The 21,897-nt window shown below is 46.1% G+C and overlaps 1 protein-coding gene and 1 long non-coding RNA gene across 6 annotated transcripts in view; one reads left to right on the top strand and one right to left on the bottom strand.

The window, feature by feature from the left end:
* Positions 1-21,897, bottom strand: part of TEX2 (testis expressed 2) — a 117,428-nt gene that overhangs the window by 6,325 nt on the left and 89,206 nt on the right. For 4 of the 5 annotated variants that reach the window (XM_082212404.1, XM_082212406.1, XM_082212405.1 and 1 more), the window contains exons 8-9: positions 18,589-18,721; positions 12,441-12,566 (exon numbers count right to left, since the gene is read on the bottom strand). In XM_082212404.1, coding sequence (XP_082068530.1) covers positions 12,441-12,566; positions 18,589-18,721 — 259 coding nt within the window. The remainder of the gene's footprint in view (positions 1-12,440; positions 12,567-18,588; positions 18,722-21,897) is intronic. The other variant, XM_082212403.1, reaches the window with a different exon arrangement.
* Positions 6,695-10,341, top strand: LOC309526705. The gene is made up of 3 exons (XR_014216863.1): positions 6,695-6,785; positions 7,618-8,226; positions 8,474-10,341. It is a non-coding gene; the product is annotated as an uncharacterized lncRNA (long non-coding RNA).

The following is a 21,897-nucleotide window of genomic DNA, read 5'->3' on the forward strand; positions in this document are numbered from 1 at the left end:
ATGCCTTTCTTGCATCCCCTATTAGTAGAATGGAGGCAAAATGCACGTCGAAGCTTGGATAGATTATTATTATTTATTAAATTTATATACTGCCCTTCATCCGAAGATCACTGGGCTGCTTATAGGGTATGTATGCCCTTTAATGCACAAATGCAGACTTTCATCATAGCATTAAAGTTGAATTGCTACAAGCCCAGAGGTTGCTGCTAGGTTCCTAAGAGGGCCACCCACCAATTTATATACAGAGATGCCTTTGGGCAAATCGACACGATAGAGGACTTACAGACAAAGTGACCCAAGTAGGTAGGTAGGTAGTATATATATATATACATATATATATATGCTTTCGTAGATTTCCACGGGTACAGGAATGCAGGTTTTGGTGTCTTCGGGTGTCTTCCCGTGTAAGAGTCGGGGTGTCTGTGCGACGTTTCGACGAGGTCTCACTCGTCATCTTCAGGCTGGTGCTTTCGGCTTCTTGTTACTGGAACAGAGCAGAGTCTGGTGTTTGAGTTCCTATAAATACTGTTGAGGGGTGTGGTGTATAGCCTCCAACGTTCTGGGCAGAGAGGAAGTTCCTAGATTAGTGTGCCTTTTCTTCTTTTGTTCCTTAATTACTTGAGGGATATCTTGGGTGATTTCATGAGTGATATTCTGAATACCACTGGGTGGGTCATTAAGTGTAGATTAGTTGCTAAAGCTTTCGTGTCTTGACCTCTTGAGCTTGTGAAGAGTTTTTCTGAGAATCTGGCTGTGCTGCATTTAGTTGTGCTCTGGATTTCATATCACTCATGAAATCACCCAAGATATCCCTCAAGTAATTAAGGAACAAAAGAAGAAAAGGCACACTAATCTAGGAACTTCCTCTCTGCCCAGAACGTTGGAGGCTATACACCACACCCCTCAACAGTATTTATAGGAACTCAAACACCAGACTCTGCTCTGTTCCAGTAACAAGAAGCCGAAAGCACCAGCCTGAAGATGACGAGTGAGACCTCGTCGAAACGTCGCACAGACACCCCGACTCTTACACGGGAAGACACCCGAAGACACCAAAACCTGCATATATATATATATATATATATATTGTCAGGGAACTGACATCGGAGGAAAGGGAAGTGGTAAGGCTCCCAGAGACTGGGAGAGAGTCAACAGCCAAAGCAGGGACCAGCAGGGGGAGCGCGGGGTCTCTGGAGGAGGATCTCAGTAATGCTGAGAGAGACGCAGCAGCCCAGGCAGGAAGCAGCAGGGGAGAGAAAGGGGTGAGAGACACTTCGAGCGAAAATAGCGGGGAGGTGTCAGAAGCAACTGCAGGGAGACCCATGCTGCGCCGGAAGCTGCCACGTCGTGAGTCCAGGAGACGCGTTTCCGTTAAGGAACTTCTTTGCTGGAAGCGCTTCCGCAGACAGCCACTGTCAGACTCTACTAGTGACTAGAGCAGACATGTCTGAGGAGCTCTGTCACACACAGAGGTTTGTGGGGTCGCACAAACTCTGAAGGGGCACAATTTTAAGCACAAGCAGCTAACCATCCCCTGACAGCAGTCTGACAGTCTCTGTACGCTGCCTGTGCAGGAGAAAGCATCATGAGCAACCCAGTCGGAACCGGAGACGCAGGGGTTGGAGCTGGTCCAAGCTTGGAAGAAAGGTATCAAGCTCTGGAGGTCCAACTTGCGCTGCAGACGGCGAGGCTCGAGGAGAGAAGGGCTCAGGATGCTGACAAAAAGGGGAGAACCACTCAGTTCCCCAGAAAGGTACCAGGATTGGTGCAGAAGTTTGGGGGGGACCCCAAGGATTACCATGCCTTTAGGACTGAGATGCAATATGCTCTGAATGTGCAGTTTGATGAGTTCCCTGATGAGGAATCGCGAGTTGCGTTCGTAATTGGGCATCTTGAGAAGGGGGCGCGGGACTGGGTTCGACCCCTGATGGCAACGCACAACGATATCCTAAAGGACACTATGAAATTCTTTCGTGCAATGGATATCATGTTTTCCAGCGATATTGAGGAAGGGTTGGTACGCAGACAGCTAATGGCTTGCAAGCAGGGAAGCAGATCTGTCCGTGAGTACTGGACTGAATTTACCATGCTGATTCACAGATTGGGGTGGGATTTATCGGCGGCACCCATTCAGATGCTATTTGAAGAAGGTCTTTCTTCAGCTGTGAAAGACGAGCTGGCCAGGAGCCCCAGGGCGGGGTCTATGGATCAGCTGACCAAATCTGCGCTGACCATTGGAGCGCGCCAGGAGGCAAGAGCCTTGGAGAGGCGGGAAGGGAGAGGGGAACGTTGGAAGGAGTTACGCATTCCAGACATTCCTGAGCCAGCTTTCCCGCCGGCAGAGCCGATGGAAATCGGAACAGCCCGCGCGCGCGCAGTTTCAAAGCCCAGTGAGGGGGCGAAGAAGGAGGGAAAGGGAGCCCGGAAATGCTATCTCTGCCAACAGCCAGGCCACTTTGCCAGAGTCTGCCCCCAGAGGAAGGAATGGCAAGGGATGGTGGGAGCTGTTGAGGGGGAAGAGCAGGGAGAAACGGAGCAGGTAAAAGCCAACGCCTGGTTGCCAGCAGGGCACTGCAGCCAGGCCAAAGAGCAGTGAAAGTGCCCCTTCCCCAAGTGCCAGTGCCAGAAGCTCCTCGACCTGCTCTAGTGATTGAAGTGTCGCTAGAGCTGCAAAATGGACACCCCCTAAAAATAAAGGCGCTGTTGGACTCAGGCAGCTCCTGCAATTTCATGAGCAAGGAGTTTGCTGCTGAACACCAGATACAGACTATCCCTTTAAGCAACCCCCTGCAGGTGACCACGATTGATGGCAGGGAACTGTTGGGAGGAGGCGTCAGCTTGCAGACCGTCCCAATGATAATGAGGGTGGCAAGGCACACAGAACTGATAGCGTTTAATGTGGCCACCTTGGGAGGCGCTCCCATTATTTTGGGAATGAGCTGGCTAGCCCTACATGATCCGCTGGTGGGCTGGCATCAAAGAGTGGTTTCCTTCGGTTCCGCACACTGCTTAGAACACTGCAGGGCGGAAAAGGGGTCAGCAGGGGCCCAAGCCACCCTAGCAGGGACGGAAGTGATGGAGAAGGGGAAGGTGCCACCACAGTATGCTGATCTCAGCGACGTGTTCAGCGAGAAGGAAGCGGACCAACTACCCCCGCATAGGCCCTTTGATTGCCAGATCAATTTACTCCCTGGAGCACAGCTTCCTGTAGGCAAGTTGTATGCCATGTCAGACAGGGAGATGCAGGAGTTGCGAGCGTTCATTGACAAGAACCTAAAGAGAGGCTTCATCAGAGAGTCCAAGGCAGCGGGGGGTAGCCCAGTGTTTTTTGTGGATAAAAAAAACACGGACAAGCCGAGGCTGGTATGTGACTTTCGGGCCCTAAATGCAGTGACAGAGCCGGCGGCTTTTCCTATGCCCAGGATTGATGATATTTTGACCAGGGTGCGAAAAGGAAAGATTTTTACAAAGCTGGACCTAAGGGGGGCGTACAACCTGATACGTATAAGGAAAGGGGATGAATGGAAGACCACCATGTTCACCCCTTTGGGGGCATTTGAATACCTCGTTATGCCTTTTGGATTACAAACAGGCTCCGCGTGTTTTCAAGCCTTTATGAACCATGTACTGGGGCCTTTGCTCTACAAGAATTGCGTGGCCTTCTTAGATGACGTGTTGGTGTATTCGGAGAATGAGGAGCAACATGTGAGAGACGTCAGAGAAGTGTTGAGCAGGCTGCAAGCCAACAGACTGTGGGTGAAACTGGAAAAGTGTCAGTTTCATACCAAGGAGGTGGAATTCCTGGGGTACCGCTTGTCAGACAAGGGGTTGGCCATGGACCCCGGCAAGGTTCAAGCGGTGCTGGAATGGAAAACACCCAAGACCAAGAAGGATGTGCAGAGGTTCCTAGGGTTTGGAAACTTTTATCGTAAGTTCATCCGAAACTTCGCCCACCTGACGGCGCCCATCACGGACTGTCTCAGCAGCAAAAAGAAGTTTGTTTGGACGGGGGAGGCGGAGCGAGCGTTTGAGGAACTGAAAAGGGCCTTCGCCTCTGACGAACAACTTCTACATGTGGATTTACAAAAAAAGCTGAGGGTTGAAACAGATGCTTCGGACAGAGCCATAGGGGCGGTGCTTCTTCTGCAGCCGGGGAAGGAGGGGTCAGAGTGGCGACCGTGTGCCTTCTTTTCGCGAAAGCTGAACAAATCTGAGAGAAACTACACGGTGCACGACCGGGAACTTCTTGCGATTTATGAGGCCTTCCGGAGATGGAGGCATCTACTAATTGGTGCACAACAGAAGGTGCAAGTGTGCACGGACCATAAGAATCTAGAGTATTGGAGAACTGCGCGAGTGCTCAACCAAAGGCAGTTGAGATGGGCCCAGGAGTTCTCCAAATTTAACTTTGAGATTTGTTACGTACCAGGCCCGGAGAACGTTAGGGCGGACGCTCTCTCACGCAAACCTGAATATTTGGAGGGAGAGGGTGCACCCGAAGAGACCCATGTTATTCCCGAGGACCGCTGGGTGTGTGGGGCGGCTTTGGTGGGGCAAAGGGAACTGGTAGAGGGAACGGTGCAGGATGAATACGCCCAGGACAAACTCAGGGGTCTCAGGAGGGAGGGAGACAAACCCGGGGGTTTTGAGGAGAGAAACGGGGCGTTGTACTACAAGGGAGCGTTATACATACCTGAAGGGGAATTGAGGGAAAAGGTACTCAAGCAACTGCACGATAGCCCCACAGCAGGGCATTTTGGGCAACACAAAACCATGTGGCTGGTTACCAGGGAATTCTGGTGGCCCAAGGTCAGGGAAGATGTGCGTGAGTATGTGAGAGGGTGTGACCGATGTCAACGAGCCAAGGGGGAGAGGCGGGCACCGGCAGGTTTATTAGAACCACTACCCACGCCGGAAAGACCATGGGAGGCAGTGGCAATAGATTTCATGACTGATCTGCCCAGGTCCAAAGGGAAGACAGCCATTATGGTTGTGGTAGACCTGTTAACCAAGATGGCCCACTTTATAGCCTGCTCACATGCGGTCACAGCAGAAGAAACCGCTAAATTGTTTGTGGAAAATGTGTTTAGGTTGCATGGTGCCCCCTTGAGGGTGGTTTCGGACCGAGGGAAACAATTTACTTCCAGGTTCTGGAGGAAGCTCATGAGCTTATTGCATGTAGAGGTGAATTTTTCCACTGCCCGTCATCCAGAAACCAATGGGCAGGCGGAAAGAGCTAATGGTGTCCTCCAGCAATATTTGAGGTGTTATGTGAATGACAGAGAGAATGATTGGGTGGAGAAGCTGGCGTTGGCAGAATTTGCCTATAACAATGCAGAGAACGTGTCCACGGGGATGAGCCCTTTTTTGGCCAATCACGGGTGTCATCCCCGAGCCTTCCCAGGGGGGGAGGGGGAGAACTGGAGCGTTCCTGCCGCAGAACAGTTCGTTGAAGAAATGGAAGCGATCCATCGCCAGCTCCAACTTAATTTAAACAGGGCGAAGGAGGAATATAAGAGGCAGGCAGACAAAACCAGAAGGGAAGGGGAAAGCATTAGGGTGGGGGACCAGGTGTGGCTGTCCACCCAAGGGTTACCATTTAAAGGAGGTTGTAAGAAGTTAAGACCCAAAAGACTGGGCCCATTTGAAGTCACGCAACAGGTCAACCCAGTGGCTTTCAGACTCCGGTTACCGAACCACATGAAGTTGCACCCAGTGTTCCACAGATCATTGCTGTCACCGTATATAGGGGACAGAGAGGGGAGGGTCAATAGGGGACCAGCTATGGAAGAAAAAGAACACAGCTACCATGTAGCGGAGATTCTCGATTCCAGGTGGAGGGGAGAGCAAGTAGAGTATTTGGTAATGTGGGAAGGGGAGCCGGAGTCGGAAAACACCTGGGTCAGGGCAGAGGAGGTAGATGACGAGGTTTTGATTGAAACTTTTCATCAGAGATTCCCTAGAAAACCCCAGCCAGTGGCGAGGTTCCGGAGGGAATACTTCGCCACCACCGACGACGAAGAAGAGTTGGAGGGGTTCGCTGATTCCGAGGTGGAGGAGGATTCAGCGAGTCGGAACGAAGACCGATGGAGGGAATTGTTCGAGACGTCTGAAGATGAAGAGGATTCTTTTAGGGGTTTCAGCTCCTCACCGCCCAGAGGAGAAAGTAGGGGCGGGGGAGAGGGGGGCTCTGGAGGGGAGGTGGATGTCAGGGAACTGACATCGGAGGAAAGGGAAGTGGTAAGGCTCCCAGAGACTGGGAGAGAGTCAACAGCCAAAGCAGGGACCAGCAGGGGGAGCGCGGGGTCTCTGGAGGAGGATCTCAGTAATGCTGAGAGAGACGCAGCAGCCCAGGCAGGAAGCAGCAGGGGAGAGAAAGGGGTGAGAGACACTTCGAGCGAAAATAGCGGGGAGGTGTCAGAAGCAACTGCAGGGAGACCCATGCTGCGCCGGAAGCTGCCACGTCGTGAGTCCAGGAGACGCGTTTCCGTTAAGGAACTTCTTTGCTGGAAGCGCTTCCGCAGACAGCCACTGTCAGGCTCTACTAGTGACTAGAGCAGACATGTCTGAGGAGCTCTGTCACACACAGAGGTTTGTGGGGTCGCACAAACTCTGAAGGGGCACAATTTTAAGCACAAGCAGCTAACCATCCCCTGACATATATATATATATATATCACACATATCCAAAGATTCTGGGTGCTTACATTCTCACCAAAAGTTTGTTATTATCATTATTTATTAAATTTATATACCACCCTCCACCCAAAGAGTTTTGGCCTCATAGTACCTTTTCCCGTACTATGATACTATGATACATATATGTACTGTATGATAGTATGATATGTATCATACTACTATGATACATATATGGTGGAATTGTTTAAACATCAAACAATTTTGGGAAATAATATATAATGAAATGGAAAAAAATGTTTAGATACTCATTTAGGAAAACACCAGAAGGTTTTCTATTGGGAATAGTACCAGGAAGCCTAAAGGAAGAAGATAAGACCTTATATTTATACGCAACAGTAGCAGCAAGGCTACTGATTGCGAAAAACTGGAAAAGTGGTATAATACCGACAAAAACAGAGTGGCTTGCCAAATTATTGGAGTATTACAATATATCCAAAACAATGGAAGAAATTGGAAGGATTTCAAAAGAAAAGATAGATAGGGACTGGAAGGTGTTTAAAAGATACTTGCAAAATCATATCGAAAAATCAGAACTCCTATTAGAATAAACAAGTTCCGTTTCAAATACTGAAATATCAAATAAGATGGAAAACAACGTGTAATAGAAAAAGAAGTATGAAATTAGGGTAAAGGTGTGTGAAAGAAAGTAATAGAAGTGGAAAGATATTGTAATTGAGTAGATTGGAAGTCAACACAAAGGTGGGGTGAAGGGTCGGTGGATGGTGATGGGGAAAGGAACTATTTGTGGGATTGAGTGTAAGTATGTTTGAATATTTTTAAAGATTGTATGAAATGTATGTTTGTATGCTTGTATATGTGTATTAATGATGATGATAATAATAATAATAATAATAATAATAATAATAATAAAATAATATTTAAAAAAACAAAAAAAACCCCAAAGAGTTTTGGCCTGAAGGGCTGTTCACGTTAGTCCTTTCAATCCCAAGCAGTATTTTGGTGGATTTTGCAAGAGAACATCTTTTTAAAATCCTGCATACTATTTCCTCCCCCTTCCCCCAATTCCCCTTTTACAACAGTTTTTAATGCAATGTTATAAGAAAAAAACTGATCCCTGTCCCTATTGTCACAACTACTTTCAAACCTCAGGAGTGTAAGAGGGACATTTTAAGGATTAGGGAGGCAGCTGTTTAAGGACTGCTAAATGGCTTTGCTTTAACAGAGCTTTACGGCGGCTGCTTTCTGGTCCATCTTTGTCAATGTTATGGATTTCTGCTTGTTGTGCTACTGTTCCTAACTGGATATTGATTCTTTAGTGTTTTGTTGTTATGTTTGAGTGTTAGCTGCTTTGGGATTGCAGAGAGTTAAAAAAAATATGGGATACACATTTTAGAAATGAATTTTTTTAAAAAATAAAAACGTGGGTGCAAATGGGATTAAAAGCAGGTCCTGGTATTTTTTAAGAAGATGGAAGGCCCATGCCTCTGTGTTGTGAAAACAGTGCTAATAAATGACCTGCATGTATGAGATTGTTCCCAAGTTGCATGAAAATACAGTGGTACCTCGGGTTACATACGCTTCAGGTTACATACGCTTCAGGTTACAGACTCCGCTAACCCAGATATTGTGCTTCAGGTTAAGAACTTTGCTTCAGGATGAGAACAGAAATCGTGCTCCAGCGGCGCGGCAGCAGCAGGAGGCCCTATTATCTAAAGTGGTGCTTCAGATTAAGAACAGTTGCAGGTTAAGAACAGACCTCCGGAACGAATTAAGTACTTAACCCGAGGTACCACTGTATAGATGTCGTCATTCAGAAAGTTTTTTTTACCCAAGAACATGCAGCAAAGATGACAGAGGCAGAGCGCTCATTCATTAGCCTAGGCAAGGAGCAACACAAATTTACTGTTCCTATAGCTCAGGCATGGCCAAATTTGGCCCTCCAGATGTTTTGGGACTACAATTCCCATCATCCCTGACCACTGGCCCTGTTAGCTAGGGATGATGGGAGTTGTAGTCCCAAAACATCTGGAGGGCCAAGTTTGACCATGCCTGCATAGCTAATGAAGACCTGCATGTGCCACAGCAATGTAGGCAGCAATTTCTGGAATTTCCATCATCTGGAAAATTTACTACATTATACAACATTATTTATAATTGACTTGAGATGCTGCGTAAATCTACATGCTAGTCGTCAACAACAACAAGATTTATTCAGTATGTACCCAAAGACATCACCGCAAAGCCTGCAAAAACACATACCTAGTCACAATTTTTTAGCAACTATCCTTCATTCACCCCAAATGTTTCTCCTTTCCAGATGGCACTGGATGCATGACAGCCGGCTATTTTTAACCGCTAAATGTGTTCATTGTAACATGAACTAGCATAATGAATGGCAATTTATTTGTCACCTTCTTAACATGCACAGAGAGAGAGAGAGAGAGAGAGAGAGAGAGAGAGAGACAGAAGTGTCTGGAGAGACACTCAAAGCATATGGAGTTCCTTCTCAAGCCTGCAGATATTATTGTCTCTTCCCCTGCTTCTCCCAGCTACAGCACTCAACAGACAAGACCAATGGCCTGACTTCCTATGATTGTAAAATAGAACTTTAATATGCAAGAACGAACAATGAGAATCTTACTGCTGCGCAGAACCTGCGACAGTGCACTTGTTGGCATATCAGGCAAATTGCGCTTATTTCCCCAGATATACAAATGTTGCAGCAAATGTGGCTCTCAGAACCCATTAACAGCCTGATGATGCTACCCATTCACTTCATCTTCTACGGATATGCATATGGACCAGATTTAGCATGTGTGATGTACGTAATTTATTTGCATCAGCCAAGTATCTTATTCCACATGAGAAGATCAATACAGTTTGGTGGGAAGAAGCACACACCAGTTGCCTTCAGGGTCTCTGCATATTTGAGAACAGGTTTCTTTTAGGTGCGCTAGATCTAACGTCAAACTCCTAGTGGGGCTAATCCCCAATTCAGCCTTTGCGTTAAAACACAACCTCTGGCGTTCTGATGGCAACTTTAGGTTGTGGGGAAATGCAGCAGCTTTCCTTTTACATGAACACCTCATAGTTCAGGGGAGGAATTTAATGTCCTACTAAAGCGATCGCCCCCTCAGGGTAAGCATATCAGCTTACCAGCTGGAACAATCCCTGCTCTCCTCCCCACACAAGTTGCGTGGCGAGTTCCCGCCTTCTCCCAGTAGGAATAAAGACACAGGACACAATAATTTAAGGTTAATGGGCTAAAATTGGCCACAACTTTATTGATTACAGGTAAGAGCGGTATTGGCTTAGGCATTGGTCCTATCAGACTATCCAGCTTCAGCCTGTTAGCTTGAAAACCGGGAAGGGTTAACACCAGCAGAGGGAGCCCTGCTGAGGCACATCAACTAGGTACTCCCCCGGGGTCACCGATCGGGGGCGCGCTTTAGGCCCTGGCCTCCATAGGCTTCAGACGAGGCCACGCCCCCCGGAATCCTTTACCGGGCTACCCTTCAATATGTGGGGGAGGTGATGGCGCTCCCCCCCCAACACAACTACATAACAATACCCCTACCAATGCCTAACTGCCAAAACCAAGGAGTTGTGACAATTTGCTATGAGGTAAGCGCAAAACCAAATGGCCAGTGCCAATTTGCCAAGTGGAAAAAATTCCTACTAGGCCCCTTAATGGCGACCAACCAAAGTCCATAGTAAGGTCAGAAGGGAAACCCTAAAGGGCGAGTGGGTGGGAAACCACAACAGCTGCGCGGACCAAAGAGGGAGATTGCGGGGCCGCGCTTGCCTTAAATGAGGCAAGCCACACACCCCGAGCTAGCCGATTGGCTGGCTCAGGGGATGATGCGGCCCAAGGATTCCCCTGATCACGCGGGGGCTGGAATCCAGCCTCCGCGCACGTGTTGGGGGCGTGAGCCTGCAACCCCACCTCCTCCTGATGTCGGAAGTAGCTTTGTGCCAGAGGCCGTTCTTAACCTCTCTCCCTCCGCCACAAATTACTTTTCAAAGCTTCCACTGGCAGGAGGCATTTGCATCCCACCCAAGATCAGCCATTCCTTCCATCAGCAGAGGAATTTAGATGTCCTGGAGCCACTGTAGGCCCTCTCAAATTCACATCGTGAGAGATGCTTGAGCAATAATTGGGTGCGTTACACAAGAAATGAGGGAACAGGAAATGTGGGAGTCACTTCTACATTCCACTGCCATTACTGTGAATGCCCAAGGCTACCTTCACTTGCTCGAGAGGGGTGAGCTATGAAGGTATCATTACATCCAGTTGCATCACTATTGCCTAGACAGCAATGACCTTTCAAGTGACTTCTTGTGTATACAAACCAGTTGAGTAGTTTGTGAGCTTTTCAACGGCAACAGATATTGGCTGAACATAAAAAAGCAGCTTCGCTGCATCAGACCAAAAGCCTATGTACCCCAGCATCCTGTTTTCCACAGTGGGAGGATACGGATGGTGCTGTGGTCTAAAACTACTGAGCCTCTTCGGCTTGCTGATCAGAAGGTTGCCGGTTCGAATCCCCGTGATGGGGTGAGCTCCCGTTGCTCTGTCCCAGCTTCTGCCAACCTAGCAGTTTGAAAATAGGTACAGCTGCAGCGGGAAGGTAAACAGTGTTTCCGTGCGCTCTGGCTTCTGTCACGGTGTTCTGTTGCGCCAGAAGTGGTTTAGTCATGCTGGCCACATGACCTGGAAAGCTGTCTGTGGACAAACACCAGCTCCCTCGGCCTGAAAGCCAGATGAGCGCTCCAAGCCCATAGTCACCTTTGACTGGACGTAACCATCCAGGGGTCCTTTACCTTTTATCTTTCCGCAGTGGCCTACCAGATGCCCATGCAAAACCCTCAAGCTGGACATGAAAGCAACAGCAATCTCCTTCACTCTCCAAACATTCAGCCCCAGTGGATGACTCTTATTTTAAAAAGGAGGACTTCTGTCATGTCCCCCTTTTGCTTCCCTTTACCTAATCTATGTACTGTAAATTCCCAGACATTCTAATGTTTTCTCACAGGGGAGTTGTTTCAGTCCCCTGATGATGATGATGATGATGATGATGATAACAACAATAATAACAATAATATTTACTATGTATATGCTTCCCACCTGGCTGGGCTTTCCTTGCCACTTTGGGCAGCTTCCAACACATTAAAACATAACAAGACATCACACATTAAAAACTTCCCTCTACAGGCCTTCCTTCAGATGTCTTCTAAAGGTTATATAGTTACTCATCTCCTTGACTTCTGATAGGAGGGCATTCCACTGGGTGGGTGCCACTACCGAGAAGGCCCTCTGCCTGGTTCCCTGTAACCTCACTTCTCCCAGTGAGGGAACAGTCCGAAGACCCTCAGAGCTGGATCTAAGGCTGAACGATGAGGGTGGAAATGCTCCTTCAGGTATGATCTCTTTGTTTTGAGATCCAGCTCTGAGGGCCTTCTGGTGGTGAAACCTGCCTACAGTATCCACCCCCACCCCACCCCCATTTATGTCTGAAGTGTCCCAATTATTTCAGAGGTCCCTATTTTGGTTCTGGGTGCTTCAGAGAGAGCCACTTTTGTTTCAGACAAGCCCCATATCATTTCAAAGTGACCCACTTCAGTTCGCGATTTGGCATTTGTCCAAATCCAATGAACACAACCAAGTCTGGCTGTAACACTTGTTGATGCACACTCTTTACCTAGAGAATACTAGTAATGTGCTCGACACAAAAACAGAACAAACCATCTCCTTGTGCTCCAAGACGCAGACTAACTCACCCTTCTCCTCCTGGCACTAGAGGTTTCTCGCTGCCTGTTGCTTCTGGAGCATCGTCTTCGTCTGAGGAGCCAGCACTAGAAGATTCCTCATCGCTGTCTGCAAGGCAATATGCCCTTGGCCTGAAACTGAAAAGAAGGACACATTTCAGTTTTGAAGTGACACCTTATTAACATAGGTTGGAAACAGGGTTTTTGCTCCCTGCATGACTAGACACCTTCCTGTTTCCCCAGTTAAAAATGTGCACCGCACCATGCTTTATTTATACAATAATTATTTACTCCAACACAGCTGTGCTGAGCCTAGCTTAAAATGAACAGAGGCATGTGTGAGCTTCTTCCATGCAGTCAAGTGGAAGGTGAAGAGACATTTCTGCACAAGTGTCTTTCATGACAATTAAATGCAATGCAAACAATTATAATGCCAAACTAGGATGAGCACTTTGACTAAGCACAATTTTTTAACCGGATGAGACATGCTTGGGAAGTCAAATGGGTTTCTGAATGAAACTTGAGGGTTGCTTTTGTGAGCACCATGCGCTTCCAGGAGTTATTTTCTTGCCACCGTATCATATAATTTCCCTCTTATTGCCCCCTGCACACATAGCTGAGCTGCCTCTACCTATCCTAATAGTTGCCGGCAGCAACAGAGTTAGAAGTGTTTTAGACAAGACATTTGGTAAGTAGCAGTAAAGGCAGTGATGGTCTTAGAGTCAAAGTATAGCTGGCATATTAAGAAGGCCTGAGACAATATAGGGCAAGTCTAGGGAATACATCTTGTTGAGTCTCTAAGTATTCAAATGCAGTATGTATTGAGGGGTTCCCAGCAGGGGAGAAGCCCCAGGCATTGCAGTGTTCCCCAACCTTGGGCCTCCAGCTGTTTTTGGACTACAACTCCCATCATCCCTCGTTAGCAAGACCAGTGGTCAAGGATGATAGGAATTGTGGTCCAAAAACAGCTGGAGGCCCAAGGTTGGGGAACACTGCTCTAATGTTATGATTGCAGAACTGCCACCTAACCCAGAATTACTAAAAACAATACGTATATGGAACAAAACCTAGATGGTAATCCAAAGAGCCCTAACCAGCAATTTCTCTGTAATGGGTGTAATAATCTGTTATGGCCATTTCACACGCAAGTTGAATGTTCTCAAGTGGACATTCCTTTCCAAAGCCCTGTCCTAACAGTAAGCTCAGATTTTTCTTAGTCACCAGCAACCAGACAAAAACAGAATACAAGAGGGCTGTCTGCAAGCAGCAACTTATCATAGTGTTCAGGTAGTAACACGGAAAAGCTGGCCACCAGTACCACCCTGCCAATTTTTTGAGACAGCCATGATTTTTTCTCCCACGCCCACTTCACCCAACCAGGATGGCTAGATGCAAAACATTTGGCGATGGGAGAATTTAGGCCAGGTACTGTCTTCTGTCAGCCTAGCCCACCTCACAGGGTGGTTGTGAGGTTTAAGTGAGGAGGAGAGCCATGTACACTACCTCGAGCTCCTTGGGGGAAATGGTGAGACAAAAATGAATGCGTGTTCATGGTAATTTGAACACACAGCCTTAGTCTGCATTACTAGTCAATAAAACCAAGCTCAGCTGGAAACCAGGTAGAAACATCATCTTCTATAGAATACACTGGGCAACAATTTTTTTACTTTTTGAATGTTGTCTAGATTTCTACAACTGATTTAGGGTATTTTTGCACTGCTGAATCAGGAAATGGCATCCGTTTCTCTCCATCAGGTCAGGTTTACTGTAAACTGAATGGTGGGCATTGATAAAGGTAAGTACACGTAAATTGCATGTTGCTTCACAATTTTTCAAACTTCAGGGCTTGAACTTCTGTTTCTTGGAACTCCTGGAATGCTCAGCGGCAGGGAGGTCTCTCTTCAGAGTCCAACAGTTGTTGTTGTTGTTTAGTTGTTTAGTCGTGTCCGACTCTTCGTGACCCCATGGACCAGAGCACGCCAGGCACTCCTGTCTTCCACTGCCTCCTGCAGTTTGGTCAGACTCATGTTTGTAGCTTCGAGAACACTGTCCAACCATCTCGTCCTCTGCCGTCCCCTTCTCCTTGTGCCCTCCATCTTTCCCAACATCAGGGTCTTTTCCAGGGAGTCTTCTCATCTCATGAGGTGGCCAAAGTATTGGAGCCTCAGCTTCACGATCTGTCCTTCCAGTGAGCACTCAGGGCTGATTTCCTTAAGAATGGAGAGGTTTGATCTTCTTGCAGTCCGTGGGACTCTCAAGAGTCTCCTCCAGCACCATAATTCAAAAGCATCAATTCTTCGGCAATCAGCCTTCTTTATGGTCCAGCTCTCACTTCCATACATCACTACTGGGAAGACCATGGCTTTAACTATACGGACCTTTGTTGGCAAGGTGATGTCTCTGCTTTTTAAGACGCTGTCCAGGTTTGCCATCGCCTTTCTCCCAAGGAGCAGGCGTCTTTTAATTTCGTGACTGCTGTCACCATCTGCAGTGATCATGGAGTCCAACGGTAGTCAGCCATTATGACTGCGTCCCAGTGACCCTGATCTCCATCTCTTTCATGTCCTGATGGAATCTCTCCCCCTGCTTGTCACTCATTGAACCCAGGTTCTCAGGAAACCGGTTCATATGTGAAAATAGGAAGTGCATCTTGACACTCATGTTGCAGCCCAGGTTTCTGAAAGCAGTCAGCATGTTGTTGACAAGTTCTGCGTAGTTTCTGGCCTTACTGTTGCCAAGAAAGTTCTTCACTACCAGAACAAATGCCTTCCACGCTTCCAGTTCAACTTCGTTCATTGACTTTCCGAACTCTGGATCTCTGATGAGCTGACGGATCTGAGGACCGTCAAAGATGCCAGCTTTCAACTTCTCCATGGTCAATCCTGGAAAAGCCTGGCACAAGTAAGTGAAACAGTCACCATCCTTGTCCAGAGCCTTGGTGAACTGTTGATTAAGCCGAGCTTGATGTGCAGCGGTCAGAAGAGGATTCTGTCTCTGTCCACCAGAGGGTCGTTGATGACGTTCCTTTTTTTGCAAGGCACCAATTTCTCCCGCACAGGCCAGTCCTTCTTTGTGTAATTCTGAGCACGGACCAATTTATGGAAGATTTAGAGGTTTTATGACTTCAAGCTGATCCCTTTTCGACATAATCACCCAGAACTATCGGACCTGAATACTTCTTGTCATTAAAATAATCATTTCCAATCAAAACAATTATTCGACATGGCATTTTACCCCCACCAACTTCTTCTAAAATACTCCACACAAGCGTACATGTGAACAAAAACATAAAAAAAGACATGTGGCCATAGCTCAAAAACTTGACCTGATGGAGCAAAACCAAAGTGATTTTTGGATTCAGTGCATCAGATTCGTCCTAAATCAACTGAAAAAACACAGACAACAAATTTGTTGTTGACCAGTGATATCCACAGCTATATAAAACAACCTTGGAGTAAGCCAGATAGTTTAAGGAGAGATGCTTGAGTAATAACCCTTTCACTGCAACATGTGCTGGCTATAGTGCAATAACGGCTGAATATACACGTGAGGATGAAGGCCTATCAAGCTTCAAGAGGGAGATTTTGAAAACAGTTTTTACTGTTAGCTTTTCCCTGACTGCAGGATGGGCAGAATTAGGTGTGACAACTCCACAATGGAGGAATGTTGTAGTTTATTGATTCTATGGAGCAGTAAAGACCAAATGGAAATTGGCAAACAGCTGTATTTAAAAAAATGAAAGAAGAGGAGCACAGCAGGGAAGCTGTGCTACTCCTGTTGGAGAGATGCTTGCTTCTAAATATGAGGAGGCATAGCTATCAACATTTCCCTTTTTTAAAGCGAAATTCCCTTATTCCGAATAGGATTCCTCGCAAGAAAAGGGAAAAGTTGACAGCTATGCAAAGACACATCATTCCCTAAGCCCAGCTTTAAACATTCGAAGGCAACTGGGGAAGCACAAGAGAGTGCTTCCTCTCGCTCAACTAGACCAGAAGTCATTCCAGTGATTCCGGCTAGAATCACTTAAGGAGCAAACACAGAAGAAAAGTTAGAGAGCACCTTCAAGCAAATTTAAAGAGTAGAAAGAATTCAGCCTTGATAGGTAGCTAGGGTAGGGGGTTGAAGACAGATATTAACTTCAATGAAACTCCATGCCAAGGTTTTGTTAAGATAAACGCAAAAACCTTAGAGAGCCAGGTGGCTTCAGTTACTGAAGGGGGTTAACAACTTGCAATACCATTGCCCCTTATTTCCAGCCAAAAAAGGCCCTTTGAATGGTCTCAGCACAAACAGAATGAACACTCCACAAGGGATGAGATGATGCGACAAATACCACTCACCAGATCAAAACAAATCCACAGATTGACGAATCCAAATATTACCAAAAAAAGGAAAGGAAATGAAAGCAGGAAGAAAACCAAAAAAACAAATACAAGTTAGAGAAGATACAGTATGGAGAAATTGCAAGCTACCTTTACCTAGGAGGGGCTCTATTTGGCCAACATAAAGCAAACAGTACTAGCCAGCTGACATTTAAGCAAAGCTCTTTTTAATGCAGGTTAGACCGCGCAGCAACACTTGAACATCTGACGCAGTATCGGATACTTGGGTTTCCAAAACTGCATAAATGTACGCCAGTAAAACTATTAATATTAGACAAAATATTGATACCGATTCTTGGTAATAGGCATAAGGGGATTGAACCAATACCTGGGAGAGACCCACTGAGGTCTTGTATCTGTGCAGAGAGGAGATGCCAGCCAGCCACAATATAATGATGTGAAATCAATGGGGAAGAATAATGCAAGCCGAAAAGCTGGGACTTTAGACCCAGTTGTAGCATAGATATGACCTCTCTTCCTTTGGTCCTACTAAAAACATACATATGCCCACCGATTATATTTTTTTTAACATATATAATAGGTGCCCTGTGTTTCTGTGCTCTTGGCATATAATGACTGCTGTTTGTCTATTCTCCTGCAATGTGGACAACAAACAAACATCCAGCGTGAGCAAGGAAAAGTGCAAAGCTTCTAAAACGGGGGGGGGGGGACCCAACACCCACCCCAAACCTAAAAGGTACACAGAATGGTACCCAGAATGGCAGGATGATGGAGGTGGAACGAATGTTAGGAAGAACCAATGCTCCCTTGTGGCAGCCTCTTCAGAATTTAAATTGGACTGAACATGTACTCTAGTGCTGTGCACAAAGACACAGCTGTTTAAAACAGAAGTAGCCAATGTGGTGCCCTTTGGATGTTGGGCCACCGACTATGCTGGGTGATGCTGGCAGGAGTTGTAGTCTCTGGAGAGCAGTACATTAGCCATTACATTACATTACATTACATTACATTTTAAACCCCTGGTTTAAAAGGTTTACAAAAATTATTATTTTTCTCTCAGTTCATTTATTGCTTGCAACCAGCTTTTTATTTAGCACTGATACATAAAATTTTTATTTTTCCCCTCCTGCCCCCTCCATTCCTACTTGGGATCAGTGCCGGATTTATGTATAAGCTAAACAAGCTATAGTTTAGGGCTCCACTCTCTTGGGGCCCCTCAAAAAAATTAAAGGAAAAAAACTGGATGTACATTTCCAAAATATAAGAGAAAAAAAACAAATAAAACAAAACAAAGGTGATTAAAGTACATATTTTGTTATGTGCAAATGGCTTTAGATACCTATTAGGTCCATAAATTACAATATACCATATATTCAACAACAAAAAAAGTGACAATTTGTTGTTGACAAAGGACAGCTGCGCATATAAAGGGCCTCATTACCTTCAGTAGCTTAGGGCCTCATCAAACCTAAATCCAGCCCTGTTTGGGATAGAGAAGCTAGAAATTAAAGAAAAAATCTATTTCCAGAATGATCTCTGTCCAGTATTTTATTAGGGTACAGTTAAGCTAACTTTGAAGTTGTTATTCATCAGTCTACAGGTGGTCACAAGTCTTACTGACCAATCCCCGCCTCTCGCTTTTGAGATCAGTTTTAGCATAGTGCGACAACTTCCCCAAAACTGTAATCAGTTATTCATTATAAAACTCCAGACTTATCAGCTCATTCAAACACTATCTAGTTTCTATTACAGAGTTTTATGAAGAGCTTTTTGTACTTAAAAAAACACACCAAAACAGTAGGAAAAAAATTCCTTACCCTTCTTTGCCAATTTCTCCAACTTTCAGTGCTTCACCTAGAGGTTCCTTTCCAAGTTTGGTCAAATTCATTTTGGTCTCCAGGGTCATTAGAAAAGATCCACTGTAAGATATTTCCAAGTCAATCCAAAGCCCTAGAATTGTTGGGGAAAGCAACATTTTAGGTATGACTGAAACTACCACACAATATCCAGGAAAATGCTGAAACACACAGAGCGAGATTGATCCCTACCTCTTTTTTCAAACCTCTTGTTTTACGTGAGGCCAACACTATCACGACTAGTCAAATAGCAACTTAAGATTAAATAACTAGACAAAAAGCAACTTACAAACATGATACGGGGGCAGTACTCTGCAAGTCACCGAATCTAGAAATGTTAAGGGCTTAAATAGTATTCATCATGCTGGTCTCAGCAAGTTGCAACTGTGTTTTTAATTGGACTAACTCGGAAAGAGAAGGCAGTTCCCCTCTTGCAACAAGAAGGTGGCTCAGTAAAGAGGAACCAGCTTTCTCGGCATCTTAGGAAAGTCCAAAGGCCACTTTCACTATCATAGGCCATCATACTGGTTGCAAAGGCATATTGTAGGGGTGGGGACTCCTAAAACAGGGGTGGGGAACCAGCAGCCCTCCAGATATTGCTGCACTCTCAACTTCACTCTCAGCCCCAGCCAGCATGACCAATGGCATAGGATGATGGGGAGGCCATAGTCTGAAAACGGGTTCCCCGTCCCTGTCCTAAAGATTAGCAAAAGGTCCTGTGAGGCCTTCATATGTGTACCTGTGCAGAGGAATCTCTGCAGATCAGCTGATTAAGAAGGAACACCCTACAAAGGCATGCAATCTGCAGCTGTATTGTACTGTTTACTGAAATGACAACCTACATTCCACTCGACTTTATATGGACTGCCGTTGCAGAAATAAACAATTAAGAATATTGCCACTGTAAGTAGTTCTATAGATACAGTGGAACCTCTATTTGCGACCATAATCCGTTCCGGAGGTCGAAACGGGTCACTGGGAGAGGCGCAGGTGTGGACGGTGATTGCCCGCTTCTGCGCATGTGCAAACGGTGATCACCGCTCCTGCGCATGTGCAAACGGCAGCAAACCCACCGGTTACTTCCGGGTTTGCCGTGGTTGTGACTTGGAACAACAGTAAGAAGAGGTGGTGGTAAGTAGAGGTTCAACTGTACTGGCTAAGAATCAAAAGGCATGCAGCCCTTGGCTAGCACTTGTGCCCTTGGCTCCAGTTGCTTGCACTCCACTGGAGAAACTGCTCTGATGAAGGCCCCCTGGGCTTGGAGCAGCTTGCCAGGCAGTGCATCAGGGAAGGAGGCAGCGACAGAAGCAGAAAACTCTGAAGACCAGCTGCACGTGCAGAGCTACCCTGCCCGACCTTTGGATCCCGGTCATAAAACATGGAAGCATCGGCAATTGTCTTAATTGCCATTCACTTCACGTGGGCATTCGTTTGTTCGCGACATATGAGTGATGGGAAATGATCTGCAGAACGGCTTGCACGTGAAGCGCTCTCTGTTCCTCCGCGCAACATCCCACAATTATGAAAGGAGGAAGTTGGAGAGAACATCTGCGAGGCAGAGAGATAAACGACCGTTTAACAGGCTTGGAACTTTGTTCCTGCCTTGCTAATGAAGGAAATGAAAAGAAGGCACATCTCAGAGCTTATGCAATGCTAATGTTTACGATGAACTGGGAGGAAGTGTGTTCTTGGCCTGGAAGAGTATACAAGCTGATGATGAAGACCAAAGGTCAAAAAGCATCCAGCCAGATCTCTGACTGCAAGAGGATAGCTTTTAGAACATATTCTTGACATTATAGGATACATTTAGTGGGGTGTGTGCCAAAATCTTTCCTGTTGTTTTAATGTAGTCCTCTACCATGATCTACCAGATCATGAAGCTGAGGCTCCAATACTTTGGCCACCTCATGAGAAGAGAAGACTCCCTGGAAAAGACCCTGATGCTGAGAAAGATGGAGGGCACAAGGAGAAGGGGACGACAGAGGACGAGATGGTTGGATAGTGTTCTTGAAGCTACCAGCATGAGTTGACCAAACTGTAGGAGGCAGTGGAAGACAGAAGTGCCTGGCGTGCTCTGGTCCAGGGGGTCACGAAGAGTTGGACACGACTAAACAACAATATCCATGATCTCAGAAAACCACAGATGCTCAATAGCGTATCTTCAATATCCTTGCTTTCCATGAACTTCAGGCTGCACAAAGGCATCCACATCCAAATGCAGAGACTGTTCCAATTTCAGTAGGTTGTGCTAGCTGGCACAACACTTTGCACATCCAGCCAAAAGTAATTATTTTCACACTCAATTTGTTTCAAACCTAATCCTGCTCCAAATAGCTCAGGCTGGTGAACATCATCCCGTGTCCATTTTATTGCCACAAAAACGCCTTGTGGTAGGCTGGAACAAGGGATAGGTGTGGGATCTGAACCCATGTCTTTCCAGTCTATGCCCTGCACTCTAACCTAGCAACAGGCAAAGTGATGCCCTCCATATATATTGCTCCCACCAGTCCCAGCCAGCATTGCTGATGGTCAGGGATGGTGGGAGTTGTTGGTTCAGCCACATATGGAGGGCACCAAGCTGTTCTAACCACTAGATCACACTGTCTCTGTTTGGACAAAGATGGCAGACGAGTTCAGAATCGTCAGCAACATCAGAAGAACTACAAAACAAGTGCTAGAAATCAAACTTGCTAGATCACCATAGCATCTTTAATCTTCATTATGCTGCAATTTTACAGTTCAAAATTATCCTGCAGAGACGTCTGCAAGTTGGGCAGGTATCTTCTCCTTTTCCGTCTAAATTGAATACCTAATAAGAGACAATAAGCTCTCTAACAAGTAGTGGCCTATGAAGCAACAAAAGCCTTCCTATCTCTGGTCCAGTCACATGCAATACAGGAGGAGGCATCTCTTTCATTTGCTGAAACAAGCTTTTTAAATCATCAATAAACACGAAATTTTTGAGAACAAACATTTAAGGGGGCAAGGATGAACGGGCTGAAAGAGATTTAGCATCCACTCAGAATTTCTAAGAATCAAAGTATTTCCCTTCAGCACATTGCATTTGAAATTAGTTTCTTAAAGATTTTTCAACATTCCATTCCTTCTAAGGACTTGATAGGCAGTGACAGGCATATTCTGCAATGCCAACTCTAGGTAATAACCTAACCAGTTCAAGAGGAGTCAGGGAATTCCTCTGCAAGATATGGAACAGTTTATTCCCAACGCAAAAAGCAGTTTAATCTTATCAATGAACACACCGAATCGTAA

Source organism: Podarcis vaucheri (genome assembly GCF_965113315.1).
Source record: "Podarcis vaucheri genome assembly, chromosome: 2".
NCBI lineage: Eukaryota > Metazoa > Chordata > Lepidosauria > Squamata > Lacertidae > Podarcis > Podarcis vaucheri.